The sequence below is a fragment of the Chiloscyllium plagiosum genome, chromosome 13, assembly GCF_004010195.1.
Source record: "Chiloscyllium plagiosum isolate BGI_BamShark_2017 chromosome 13, ASM401019v2, whole genome shotgun sequence".
Taxonomy (NCBI): Eukaryota; Metazoa; Chordata; class Chondrichthyes; order Orectolobiformes; family Hemiscylliidae; genus Chiloscyllium; species Chiloscyllium plagiosum.
The window spans coordinates 9334343-9347034 of record NC_057722.1 but is presented as its reverse complement, the minus strand read 5'-3'; the positions used below and the strand labels follow the sequence as shown (position 1 = coordinate 9347034).

Genomic DNA, 12692 nt, shown 5'->3' with positions numbered 1-12692 from the left:
GATTGGTGTGGGGCATGGGACGCTGTGGGATATCGGTGTGGGGTGTGGGGACGCTGTGGATTATCGGTGTGGGGTTTCGGAGACTGTGGGACATCGGTGTGGGACACTGTGGGACATCGGTGTGGGGTGTGGGACACAGTGCGTCATCGGTGTGGGGTGTGGGACACTGTGGGACATCGGTGTGTGCTGTGGGACGCTGTGTGATATTGGTGTGAGGACGCTGTGGTTTATTAGTGTGGAGTGTGGGACTCTGTGGGATATCAGTGTGGGGTGTGGGACACTGTGTGACATCGGTGTGGCGTGTGGGATACTGTGGGATATCGGTTTGGGCTGTGGGACATCGGTGTGGGGTGTGTGATGCTGTGGGACATTGGTGTGTGGTGTGGGACGCTGTGGACTATCGGTGTGGGACACTGTGGGACATTGATGTGGGAGACTATGGAACACTATGGGATATCGGTGTAGGGTTGGGAATGCTGTGGGACATCGGTGTGTGGTGTGGGACACTGTGGGACATCGGTGTGGGGTGTGGGACACTGTGTGACATCAGTGTGGTGTGTGGGACACTGTGGGACATCGGTGTGGGGTGTGGGACGCTGTGGGATATCGGTATGGGGTGTGGGATGCTGTGGGATATCGGTGTGGGACGCTGTGGGTCATCGGTGTGGTGTGTGGGACGCTGTGGGACATCAGTGTGGGGTGTTGAACATTGGTGTGGGGGTGTGGGACGCTGTGGGACATTGGTGTGCGGTGATGGATATCAGTGTGGGGGTGTGGGACGCTGTGGGACATTGGTGTGGGATGTTGGATACTGTGGGATATTGGGGTGGAGTGTGGGACGTCGGTGTGTAGTGTGGGGACACTGTGGGACATTGTTACATTGTGATACTTGGCTGTTTGTTATGGTAACACCATGGTCTTTTCTACCTTCCAAGGTGAACACCTTCCAGATTGTCTTGGTCACAGATGGAGAATTATCCTTCACTATCTTCAACTATGAAAACATCACCTGGACGACGGGGATGCATGCGAGCAGTGGTGGGGATTTCGCCGGTCTCGGTGGCATCGCTGCCCAGGTATAGTCAGTCTGATAGTGCACGTGTGCCCTGAGCTCACTGTTCGTGATGAATGGGAAACTTTCCTCTCAAGTAATACTTTCCTCAAAATACTTGCCATGAAAGGCAGTAATGGGCATTTACTGTACTTGTAGTAATACGGAGATTGCACTTGTGTTTCTGAATGAGTTAATGCACCATATAGTGTGTCTCTGAGCCACCGAAGGGAAGATCCCAAGTTCAGTGCCTTATTTGTTAGTTGATCTGAGCCAGGGTATGGATGCAAGCTTACAAATGGCCTCAGGTAAAGCTCAATCAAGGTAAGGAAGGAAAGCTGCTCTCCACTGATATTCCAGCATTTCTCTGAAGACTGGATGAGCTCCACTGTGGTGCCTTGAACAGTCAAGTGGCTCCCTAACCCTCCTCTGAGTCTATCGCCCTTAACTGGCATTTATGTGGCCCAGCTGGTTCCTTGCTCTGATACCCTTGTGTGTACGTGTCACATGCCCTCAGGCAGGTTTCAATGCCGGAGATGGGAAACGCTACTTCAACATTCCCGGATCACGCACGGATGACATCGTGGATGTCGAGATGACAACGAACGTCGGCGTTCCCGGTCGCTGGGTATTCCAGATCCACGATGCACAAGTAGAAGTAGGCGGCTGCAACAATACAGGTAGGGTCCAGCCTCTCTGTACCTGGGCAAGCAGCAATGAGATCATATTATCCCCACTCACAGCTCAATGGCAGCACTCTCATCTCTCAGTCTAAAGATTACAGGTTCAAGTACAGATCGTTCTGCGGTAACGCATGTTTCCTGGAACATAGCACAGCACAGTACAGGCCCTTGAAGTTGTGTCAACCTTTTATCCTACTCGACTATCAAGCTAACCTACATACCCTTCATTTTACTATCATCCATGTGCACATCCAAGAGTCGCTTCAATGTCCCTAAAGTATCTGACTCTGCTACCACCGCTGGCAGTGCATTCCACGCACCCACCTCTCTCTGTGTAAAGAACCTACCTCTGACATCTCCCCTAAACCTTCCTCCAAACATCTTAAAATGATGCCCCTCATGATAGCCATTTCTGCCCTGGGAAAAAGTCTCTGTCTATCCACTCTATCTGTGCCTCTCATCACCTTGTACACCTCTATCAAGTCACCTCTCATCCTTCTTCACTCCAGTGAGAAAAGCTCTAGCTCCCTCAATCTTTCTTCGTAAGGCATGCCCTCCAATCCAGGCAGCATCCTGGTAAATCTCCTCTGCACCCACTAAAGCTTCCTCATCCTTCCTATAATGAGGTGACCAAAACTGACCACAATATTCCAAGTGTGGTCTAACCAGAGCTCATAACCTTGCAGCTCTTAAACTCAATCTCCCTGCTAATGAAAGCCAATACACCTTACACCTTAACAACCCTATCAACTTGGGTGGCAACTTTGAGGGATCTATGGACGTGGACCCCAAGATCCCTCTGTTTCTCCACACTGCCAAGAATCCTGCATTTAACCCTGTATTCTGTATTCAAATTCAACTTTCCAAAATGAATCACTTCACATTTTCCAGGTTGAATTCCATCTGCTGCTTCTCAGCCCAGCTCTGCATCCTGTCAATGTCCCATTGCAACCTACAACAGCCCTCCACACTATCCACAACTTCCCCAACCTTCATGCCATCAGCAAACTTACTAACCCACCCTTCGACTTCCTCAACCAAGTCATTTATAAAAATTGCAAAGAGCAGAGGTCCCAGAACAGATCCCTGCGGAACACCACTGGCCATGGAGCTCCAATCTGAATGCTTTCCATCTACTACCACCCTCTGTCTTCTATGGGCTAGACAATTCTGTATTCAGACAGTCACACTTCCCTGTATCCCATGCCTCCTTCCTTTCTCAAATAGCTTATCATGAGGAAGCTTATCAAACACCTTCCTAAAATCCATACACACCACATCCACTGCTCTACCTCAATCACTGTGTTTTGTCACATCCTTAAATAATTCAGTAAGGCTTGTGAGGCATGACTTGCCCTTCACAAAGCTATGCTGACTATCTCTAATCAAACTGTGGTTTTCCAGATAATCGTAAATCTTGTGTCTCCGAATCCTCTCCAATAATTTGCCCATCACAGACATAAGACTGACTGGTTTGTAATTCCCAGGGTTATCCTTATACCCTTTCTTCAACCAAGGAAATAACATTTGCCACCCTCCAATCATCTGGTACTACTCCAGTGGACAGTGAGGACGCAAAGATTATCGCCAAAGGTGCAGCAATCTCTTCCCTCATTTCCCATAGTAACCTTGAGTATCTGGCCAAGGGGACATATTTCAAAATTTCCAGCACATCATCCTCCCTAACATCAACCTGTTTGAGTGTATCAGTCTGTTTCACGCTGTCCTCACAAATGACAAGGTCCCTCTCACTAGGGAATACTGAAGCAAAGTGTTCATTACGGGCCTCCCCTACCTCCTCTGACTCCAGGCAGACGTTCCCTACACTATCCCTGATCAGACCTGCCCTCACTTTGGCCATTCTCTTGTTCCTGACTTTGATGAAGAATGCCTTGTGGTTTTCCTTAATCCTACCCACCAAAGCTTTTTCATGCCCCCTTCTAGCTCTCCTCAGTCCAATCTTCAATTCCTTCCTAGCTCCCTAGTAACCCTCTAGACCTCTGTCTGATTCCTGCCTCCTTAACGTTAAGTAAGCTTCCTTCTTCCACTTGACTAGATGTTCCACATCTCTTGTCATCCAAGGTTCTTTCACCCTACCATCCCTTCCTTGCCTCAGTGGGACAAACTTATCCAGCTCTCACAGCAAGTGCTCCCCAAACAACTTCCACATTTCTGCCGTGCATTTCCCTGAGAATATCTGCTCCCAACTTATGCTCCACAGTCCCTGCCTAATAGCATTGTAATTCCTCCTCCCCAATTAAATACGTTCCCATCTCGACTGCTCCTGTCCCTCTACATGACTATCGTCAAGGTCAGAGAGTTGTGAGTATTCTCGCTGAAATGCTTTCCTGCTGAGTGATCTGACCTGGTTCATTGCCTAGCACTAAATCCAATATAGCCTCCCCTCTCGTTGGCCTATCTATATGGCATCAATGCAAATTGACTAGAACACAATTGGCAAACTGTGGACGTTGTTTGGATATCGCAAACATTCCACTGAGCAGGTATAGCGATTTTTCTGTAAGCAATATTCTATAGCGGTCTTCCATAGCCCAAGGTTATAGAGGAACACAACTATTGTATTATAGCAGAACAACCTGCACTTGCTCACAGCTAATAGTCTAGTTCAGTGCTAGGAGAGTGCAGCATTGTTAGTGGTGAATCTGTGGATTTGTCAGCCCTTTCGGGTGAACGTGATGAATGTGACAGCATAATTTAGCAGTTGAATAGGAGATTTAGAATAATGGAAGCAGGCCATGTGGCCCATGGAGTCCACATTGACCCTCAGAAGAGCATTTCACCCAGTCCCGACCCTATCCCTGCATTTTTGCTTGGCTAACCCACCTAGCCTGCACATCCCTGGATATTTAGCGTGGCCAATCCAGCTAATCTACACACCTTTGGATCGTGGGAAGAAACTGGAGGAAATTCACGCAGATACAGGGAGAATGTGCAAACTTCGCAATGACAGTTGCCCAAGGCTGGAATCGAACCAGGGTCCCTGGCGCTGTGAGGCAGCAGTGCTAACCACTGAGCCACCATGCCTCCCATTTCCCTGATGCTTTGGCTTGTGTTCATTCTTCTATCAATATCTTTGACAATAGATTATTTTGTCATTATTTCAGCAATCAGCATTGCCCTCAAACACGACCTGTAAAACTTTGAGAGTTTCAGATCATAGGAACACATTTCCAGAACTTCACAGGAATTTGAAGAGGAAGAGTTAGGAGAGAGTCAGAATTGCAATATACCTGTACGTCGAAGGAGTGATTTCAGTCAGTAAGTTAATGAGGAAGGGTCACTGGATGCAAAATGTTAACTCTGATTTCTCGCCACAGATGCTGACAAACCTGCTGAGTTTTTCCAGCCATTTCTGTTATTGTTGGAGGAAGTTAATGATGATGGCTGCAGTTGTTTGACCTCAAACCGTTTTCTCTCTCTGTCTAGCCTCGGTGTGCTTGAACCTGCGACCATGTCTCAACGATGGAAGGTGCATAGATGACTGCATTACCGGAAACCCATCGTATACATGTTCATGTCGTGCAGGATTCACGGGCAGGAGGTGTCAGATAGGTGAGGAGTGTTTTATTCATGGAATTCATAGAATCCCTACAACGTGGAAACAGGTCGTTCAGCCCATCAAGTCTACACTGACCCTCCAAAGGGTAACCCACCCAGATCTGTTCCCCTACCCTATTATCCTGTATTTACTTCTGACGAATGCATCTAACCTACACATCTCTGAACACTATGGGCAATTTCCCATGGCCAATCCACCTGACCTGTACACCTTTGGAATGTTGGGGGGAAACCAGAGCACCCGGAGGAAACCCACGCAGACACGGGGAGAATGTGCAAACTCCACACAGAGAGTCGCCCGAGGCTGGAATCGAAACTGGGTCCCTGGTGCTATAAGGCAGCAGTGCCAACCACTGAGCCACCATGCTGCCCATTAATGGAGGAAATAGGGATTACGCTTTAAGAAGGATCTTAGGGCACGTACAGTGAGTGAGGGTGTGGGCGGAGACATCTGGAAAATTGGTGTACAGGTCAGGGAAGCAGGACAGTAAGGAAGAAAATCTACAGAACCTCCAGAGCATGAGATAGTATGGGAAAATCGAGGAAGACGTGGTGAGAGACGGGCTGCGACGGGGATGGGATGGATAAGATTTGGTGATAGGTGACTAGAGGTTTGGGATGGGGGAAGCAAAGGGATGCGTTTTTAATATCTTTTCTGGTGGGAGACAGGTAACTCTGTCTATCTGGTCATACAAACTCAATAGGGCAGCTCAGTGGTTAGCACTGCTGCCTCAAAGCGGAAGCGTCCTAGGTTTGATTCAGTATTGGGTGACTTTGAGTTTGCACATTCTCCCTGTGTCTACGCAGGTTGCCTCTGGGTGCTCCAGTTTCGTCCCACAGTCCAACGGTATGCAGGTTAGGTGGATTGGCCATGCTAAATTGTAAAGTCATACAGCACGAAACAATGCCTTTGTTTCAACTTGTCCATGCCGAGCACGCATCCCAATCTGACCTAGTCCCTTTAGCCAACATTTGGCCCATTTCCTTCCTTAACCCTTCCTATTCATGTACCCATCGAGGTGCCTTTTAAATGTTGTAAATGGAGAAAATTCAAAAATCTGAAGTGCAAGGGGACTTGGGAGTTCTAATCCAGGATTATCTTAAGGTAAACTTGCAGGTTGAGGTCAGTAATTAGGAACAATGTTGGCATTTATTTTGGGGGGAATAGAATATAAAAGCCAGGATGTACAACTGAGGCTTTATAAGGTTCTGCTCAGATCACATTTAGAATATTGTGAGCATTTTTAGGGCTCCATACCCCAGGAAGGATGTGCTGGCCCTGGAGCAGGTGCAGAGGAGGCTCAATGATTCCAGGAATGAAAGGATTAACACTTGAGAAACATTTGAGGACTGTATGTCTATACTCAATGGAGTTTACAAGGATGAGGGATGATCTAATTGAAACTTACCGAAAACTGAATGGCCTGAATGGAGTGTACGTTGGGAAAATGTTTCCATTGGTAAGAGAGACCAGGACCAAAGGGCACAGCCTTACAGTAAAGGGAATACCCTTGAGACTGAAGATAAGGAGAAACTTCTTCAGCCAGAGAGTGGTGAATCTGTGGAATTCATTGCCACAGAAGGCTGTGGAGGCCAGACCATTGAGTATATTTAAGACTGAGATAGATAGGTCCTTGATTGTCAAGGGGATCAAAGGTTATGGTGAGAAGGTGGAAGGATGGGATTGAGAAAATTATCAGCCATAATTGAATGGTGGAGCAGACCCGATGGGCCAAATGGCGTCATTTCTGCTCCTGTGTCTCATGGTTTAATGTAACTGTACCAGCCACCACCACTTCCTCTGGCAGCTCATTCCATTCAGTAGCACGGTCTGCGTGAAACAGTTACCCCTCGGGTCATTTTTAAATCTTTCCCCCTCACCTTAAACCTATGTACTTTGGTTGTGGACTCCCCTATGAAAGACTTTGTCTATTCATCCCCTCATGATGTTATAATTCTCTATAAGGTCACCCCTTAGCCTCGGACTCTCCAGCTCAAAAAGCCCCAGCCGATTTAGCCTCTCCCTATAGCTCAAACCCTCCAGTCCCAGCAACATCCTTGTAAATTGTGATGTACTGTCTAAGGATGTACAGGCTAGGTGGGTTCGCCATGGTAAATGCCAGGTAATGGGGAAAGGGAGGGAGAGGCCCGGATTTGGGTGGGATACTCTTCATAGGGTCAGTATGGACTCGATGGGCTGAATGGCGTCTTTCCACATTGTAGGGATTCCGTGATTCTAACCCTTGGAGATTTGCCCCCATGGCAGCCATCTTAAGGCACTAAGCCAGTGTATACTTCCTGAGAAACAGTTGTCCAATGCACAGCAGTCAATGGTTCCCTGATTTCTCATCTTGCTTTCCAGATGTCAACGAGTGCTCCTCATATCCCTGTCACAACGGTGGGACATGCGGAGATGGACAGAATGCCTTCACCTGCCAGTGCCTTGCTGGGTTCACCGGAGCACTCTGCGAAACAGGTTCAGATTGGTTTCACCTAAAGCTCAAATCCTCCAACCCTGGCAACATCCTTGTAAATCTTTTCTGAACCCTTTCAAGTTTCACAACATCCTTCCTAAAGCAGGGAGACCAGAATTGAACGCTGTATTCCAAAAGTGGACTAACCAGTGTCCTGTACAGCTGCAACATGACCTTCCAACTCCTAGACTCAATGCTCTGACCAATAAAGGAAAGCATACCAAATGCCTTTTCACTATCCTATCTACCTGCAACTCTACTTTCAAGGAGCTATGAACCTGCACTCCAAGGTCTCTTTGTTCAGCAGCACTCCCCAGGACCTTACCATTAAGTGTATAAGTCCTGCTCTGATTTGCCTTTCCAAAATGCAGCACCTCACATTTATCTGAATTAATCCATCTTCCATTCCTCGGCCTATTCGCCCATCTGACCAAGGTCACATTATACTCTGAGTCTCATATAGCCTCATTCTATCCTTTCTGTGGCATATTTACAGGTGAAATCCCCATCGCTGTCTTTTTAACTTTCTGGTGGATCTAATTCAATCATTTCATGAAGCGTTGTTCCATGAACAGCAAGTTCATCTGGGACAGTGGTGACAGTGACCTGTCTTCACCAATTCCACTCACCCATCACCTTTGTTTACATCGGCCAATCTTTGTGTAAACCTTTATCAGCCTTGCAACCTCTACCTTCAACTCTCTAAAGGAAGGATCTGGTTTACCTGTGCACAGTAGTGCTAGTGGGCGGCACGGTGGCACAGTGGTTAGCACTGCTGCCTCACAGCGCCAGAGACCCGGGTTCAATTCCCGACTCAGGCGACCGACTGTGTGGAGTTTGCACATTCTCCATCGTGTCTGCATGGGTTTCCTCTGGGTGCTCCGGTTTCCTCCCACAGTCCAAAGATGTGCACGTCAGGTGAATTGGCCATGCTAAATTGTCTGTAGTGTTAGGGATATGGGTGGGTTGCGCTTCGGCGGGTCGGTGTGGACTTGTTGGACCGAAGGGCCTGTTTCCACACTGTAAGTAATCTTATCTAATCTAAACCTCCATCCCACCTTCACCCCACCACTGATGGTCACTGTTGTTAGTCAACTTTACCAGACACACTAGAGTTAGTTCTGTAAAGCTCTCTGCCTCAGTACCTTCCTTTTCTTTCAAAACTTAATTAAATTCCATCACTTTGATTATACCTTTGATCAGCCCTTCCTCTTTTTACATGGTGCCCTTCTGTGAATAGTGTAGATAGGAAAGGGACTTAGGGGCATATTTTTGCACTTTATAGGAGCTATCTAAATTAAATCTGTTTTCGTGGAGAATGCTGACTTTTACTTACCCGGTTCCCCACTCGATGGACGGTGTACAGAAATAGATATTGAGAATAAGTGGGGGAAGCCCCGCCCCTCCAACCGCCACCAGGACAGAACCCCACTGGTCCTCACCTACCACCCCACCACTCTCCATGTACAGCGCATCATCCGCCGTCACTTCCGCCACCTCCAAACAGACCCCAGCACCAAGGATATATTTCCCTCCCCTCCCCTATGTTTAACTCACATTCTGAGAATGTGATCGTTTGCTCTGGATCCCCAACCAGAAGAAACATTATCCCTGCATGCAGTCTGTCGAGCCCTGTCAACCTTTTATATACTTCAGTGAGATTCCCTCTTCTAAACTCCAATGAACACAGGCCTAGTCAACCCACACCTACCTTCCCAGGAACCCGACTTGAACCTTTGCTGCATTCCCTCCACAGGAAATATACCTTTTCCTCGGTAAGGAGACCAAAACTGCGCACAATCTATGTGCAATATCACAAAGGTCTCATATAGTTGCAATAAGACTTCCTTTGTTCCTGTGAACAAATCCTTTCCGGATCCCTCCAGCCCGGCACCGCCTTCCTGTCCTGCAGTCTTCTTCTTGACCTCTCCGCCTCCATCCTACTCCGACCTATCACCCTCACCTTGACCTCTTTCCACCTATCACATTTCCAACGCCCCTCCTCCAAGTCCCTCCTCCCTACCTTTTATCTTCTCCTGCTAAACACTCTCTGCTCATTCCTGAAGAAGGGCCTGTGCCCGAAACGTCGAATCTCCTGTACCCTGGATGCTGCCTGACCTGCTGTGCTGTTCCAGCAATAAAGTTTCAACCTATTTGTTGTTTGTTCTGTTGAGGCCTTGCTTCAGTCTTTCACCTCTTGGCCTCCCCCTCCACTGTCAGACCTCTCTTTGCTGCTTTGAAAGGCAGGCTGCTAGACTGTCCATTAAGGTGATGAACTGAAACACTGACTCCAATTTCCTCCTCCCTGTTTGTACATGGATGGAACATGGTGGTGATGAGGAATTTAGTCTGTGGATGGCAGTAGAACAGATTAATAGCACCACATAGCCCCATCCCAGCACCAAAAACAAATTCAATTTTTAATTTAGTTGTGCGATTGCGAAGTTTGAATTCTCCTGCCTGAGGTTGAAGATTGTTCCCAGAAGTGTGTATATCTCTTGTCCCTGTTTCCTCTCGTTCCTCCCACTCAGATATCAATGACTGTGTATTGAATGAATGCCAGAATGGAGCCACGTGTATTGATGGGATTGATAGCTACCACTGTGAATGCTCGGTTGGGTTTATTGGAAAACACTGCGAAATTGGTGAGTATTGTTGGGTGACTCCGGCGACAAGGGTCAGAGGGTATCACTGAGGGCAGGGGTCACAGATTATCACTGAGGACAGGGGGTCACAGAGTATCACTGAGGACAGAGGTCATGGAGTATCACTGATGGCAGGGGTCACCTGGTTACACTGATGGCAGGGGTCACGGAGTATCACTGAGGACAGGGGTCACGGAGTATCACTGAGGACAGGGGTCACGGAGTATCACTGAGGACAAGGGTGACAGAGTATCACTGAGGACAGGGGTGACGGAGTATCACTGAGGGCAGGGGTGACGGAGTATCACTGAGGACAGGGGTGACGGAGTGTCACTGAGGGCAGGGGTCATGGAGTATCACTTAGGACAGGGGTCACGTAGTATCACTGAGGGCAGGGGTCACAGAGTATCACTGAGGACAGGGGTCACGGTGTATCACGGAGGACAGGGGTCACAGAGTAACACTGATGGCAGGGGTCACGGAGTATCACTGAGGACAGGGGGTCACAGAGTATCACTGAGGACAGGGGTCATGGAGTATCACTGATGGCAGGGGTCACCTGGTAACACTGATGGCAGGGGTCACGGAGTATCACTGAGGACAGGGGTCACGGAGCATCACTGAGGACAAGGGTGACAGAGTATCACTGAGGACAGGGGTCACAGAGTATCACTGAGGGCGGGGTCATGGAGTATCACTGAGGACAGGGGTCACGGAGTATCACGGAGGACAGGGGTCACGGAGTATCACTGAGGACAGGGGTCACGGAGTATCACTGAGGACAAGGGTGACAGAGTATCACTGAGGACAAGGGTGGCAGAGTATCACTGAGGACAGGGGTCACGGAGTATCATTGAGGGCGGGGTCACGGAGTATCACGGAGGACAGGGGTCACGGAGTATCACTGAGGGCGGGGTCACGGAGTATCACTGAGGGCTGGGGTCACAGATTATCACTGAGGACAGGGGTCACGGAGTAACACTGATGGCAGGGGTCACGGAGTATCACTGAGGGCAGGAGTCACGGAGTATCACTGAGGACAGGGGTCACGGTGTATCACTGATGGTAGGGGTGACGGAATATCACTGAGGGCAGGGTTCACGGAGTGTCACTGAGGGCAGGGGTCACGGAGTATCACTGAGGACAGGGATGATGAAGTAATGCTGACGACAGGGGTCACAGAGTAACATTGAGAACAGAGGTCACGGAGTAACACTGAGGGCAGGGGTCACGGATTATCACTGAAGACAGGGATGATAAAGTAATACTGACGACAGGGGTCACAGAGTAACATTGAGGACAGGGGTCACAGAGTAACACTGAGGACAGGGTCACAGATTAACACTGAGAACAGGGGTCACGGAGTAACAATGAGTAACACAATTAAAAACTTTCCCTCAGAGAGTGAAAGGAGAAGTTACCGAGGGAAGATATTTAATTGGGATAAGGAAATTATGATGATATCAGACAGGAGTTGGGAAGTACAGACTGGGTGCAATTGTTCCACAGAAAGGGCACAACAGACATATGGAGACTATTTAAGAAGCAGTTGTTGCAAATGATGCACAAATTTGTTCCTCTGAGACAGGCAAAAAAGGGGTAAGATAAAGGAACCTTTGATGACGAGAACAGAGGAGCTTCTCGTCAGAAGGAAGAAGGCAGCTTATGTAAGGTGGAGGAAACAAGGATCTAACACAGTTTTACAGGATTATAGGCTAGCCAGAAAGGAGATCAGACTGAGGAGAGCCAGGAGGGGACATGAAAAAGGCTTGGCAAGAAGGATTAGGGAGAACCCAAAGGCATTTTACTCATACGTGAGGAATAAGAGAATGATCAAGGAAAAGGTAGGGCCAATCAGGGATAGCGTAGGGAACTTGTGCATGGAGTCTGTGCAGATAGGGGAAGCACTAAATGAGATTTTTCCTTCGGTTTTCACCAAGGAAAGGGAACTTGTTGTAAATGAAAACTTAGAGGAGCTGGGATACAATCTTGACCAGATCAAGATTGATGAAATTGATGTGCTAGAGATTTTGAAAAACATTAAGATTGATAAGTCCCTAGGGCCAGACCAGATTTATCCTAGGCTGCTCCGGGAAGTGAGAAAGGAGGTTACTAAGCCGCTGGCGAGGATATTTGCCTCCTCACTCTGCACAGGAGTCATACCGGAGGATTGGAAGGAGGCGAATGTTGTTCCTCTTTTCAAGAAGGGTAATAGGGAAATCCCTGGCAATTACATCTGTGGTCAGCAAAGGTTTGGAAA

At 48.2% G+C, this 12692-nt stretch overlaps 1 protein-coding gene across 2 annotated transcripts in view; it reads left to right on the top strand.

The window, feature by feature from the left end:
* Positions 1-12692, top strand: part of sned1 (sushi, nidogen and EGF-like domains 1) — a 145710-nt gene that overhangs the window by 65938 nt on the left and 67080 nt on the right. For both annotated transcript variants that reach the window (XM_043701804.1, XM_043701803.1), the window contains exons 3-7: positions 936-1076; positions 1569-1731; positions 5182-5307; positions 7676-7789; positions 10319-10432. In XM_043701804.1, coding sequence (XP_043557739.1) covers positions 936-1076; positions 1569-1731; positions 5182-5307; positions 7676-7789; positions 10319-10432 — 658 coding nt within the window. The remainder of the gene's footprint in view (positions 1-935; positions 1077-1568; positions 1732-5181; positions 5308-7675; positions 7790-10318; positions 10433-12692) is intronic.